This window comes from Laccaria bicolor, genomic scaffold (assembly GCF_000143565.1).
Source record: "Laccaria bicolor S238N-H82 LACBIscaffold_24 genomic scaffold, whole genome shotgun sequence".
NCBI classification, from domain to species: Eukaryota; Fungi; Basidiomycota; class Agaricomycetes; order Agaricales; family Hydnangiaceae; genus Laccaria; species Laccaria bicolor.
In genome coordinates this window covers 207,172-208,371 of record NW_001889895.1, presented here as the reverse complement: position 1 = coordinate 208,371, position 1,200 = coordinate 207,172, and the positions used below count along the sequence as shown (strand labels likewise).

The following is a 1,200-nucleotide window of genomic DNA, read 5'->3' as shown; positions in this document are numbered from 1 at the left end:
ATAGGAGGGGGAGTGATGAAGGGGGGGAGAAATGGGAGGGAGAGCAACCCAGGGAGGGGTAGCAACAGAGGGAGGGGGAGCAACAGATGGAGGGGAGTGATAGAGGGAGTGGTGTGTGGAATAATGGTGGAATAATGGAGGGGGTGGTGGTGTGGAGTGATGGAGGGAGGGGGGAGCTCACCTGGGCTCGTCGTTGCCCATTTCCGTTCACGCGAGCGGAATCCTCTGTCCATGGGCGCTCTGGGTCGTCGGTCGTGGGTGGTGTGCTGTATTGGCGTCCATGGGGCTGGGTTGTGGTTTGGTTCGTCATCGCATTGCACTCATGGGCGTTCGTTGTCGTGCGTAGGCGTTCATTGTCATGCATGGGCATTCGTGGGCATTCATTGTCGTGTCGTGGGCGCTCGTGGGCATTCGTTGTCATGGGTGGGCATTCGTGGGCGGTGGGGCCGTGTGGGGCGGTGGGCGTCATTCATGGGTGGGCGGATTTGGTTGTTGTCGTGTCATGGGCACTTGTCTTTGTGGGGGGTCGTTCACCTTTGTGGGCGGTCGGTCGTTGATGTTGGTGGGCACTCAACTTTGTCGGTGGGCGGTCGTGGTTGCGTCGTGACGTGGCACCGTCCTCGTCCCCAGTGGTGTCGTTCTGTTGTGGTCGTGCCCTGTTGTTGTTGTGTCGTGTCGTCGAATTGTTGCCACGTCGCAGACAGCGACGTGGCCCCTGGATGTGGTGTGAGACGGAAAGAAAGGGGGTGGGTGCACTCACCTGATCAGCTTGGACAGTGACGATGGCATGCGTCGTCACCGTCTGGATGACGTGGCACACCTGCCACGTCGTCTTCACCTCCTGGGCGCTCGTCAATGGTCGTGGGTGGTCGGTGGCGACGTTGTGTGTCCTCATGTGTTGTCAGTGTTGTCACGTGTCGTCGTTGTCGATGTCGCGGGCGCCCGTGGTTTGTGGCGGTGGTGAGGGATGGTGGATGGTGGTGGTGGGGAAGGAAGGAACGAAGTGGGTGACATTCCAGCCACACATATGACGCCACGTGTGCTGGTGTGGTATATAGTTACCTTTATCTTACTGTATAATAAAGCCTGCATGGCTCAGTTGGCTTTAGTGCTACTGTTGTCCACGATGTCGAGGGTTCAATTCTCTTGAGTGCAAAACGTATTTTTATTTAAATATAGTAAGGACACCATAAATAATAT

The 1,200-nt window shown here is 56.8% G+C and overlaps 1 protein-coding gene across 1 annotated transcript; it reads right to left on the bottom strand.

Annotated features, from left to right (window-relative positions):
- Positions 1 to 469: 469 nt before the first annotated feature.
- Positions 470 to 895, bottom strand: LACBIDRAFT_329906 (uncharacterized protein; the record flags this gene model as incomplete). Its single annotated transcript, XM_001884066.1, has 2 exons — positions 470 to 715; positions 761 to 895. 2 exons carry the CDS (start codon positions 893 to 895, stop codon positions 470 to 472), a joined length of 381 nt encoding a protein of 126 aa, XP_001884101.1.
- Positions 896 to 1,200: the final 305 nt, after the last annotated feature.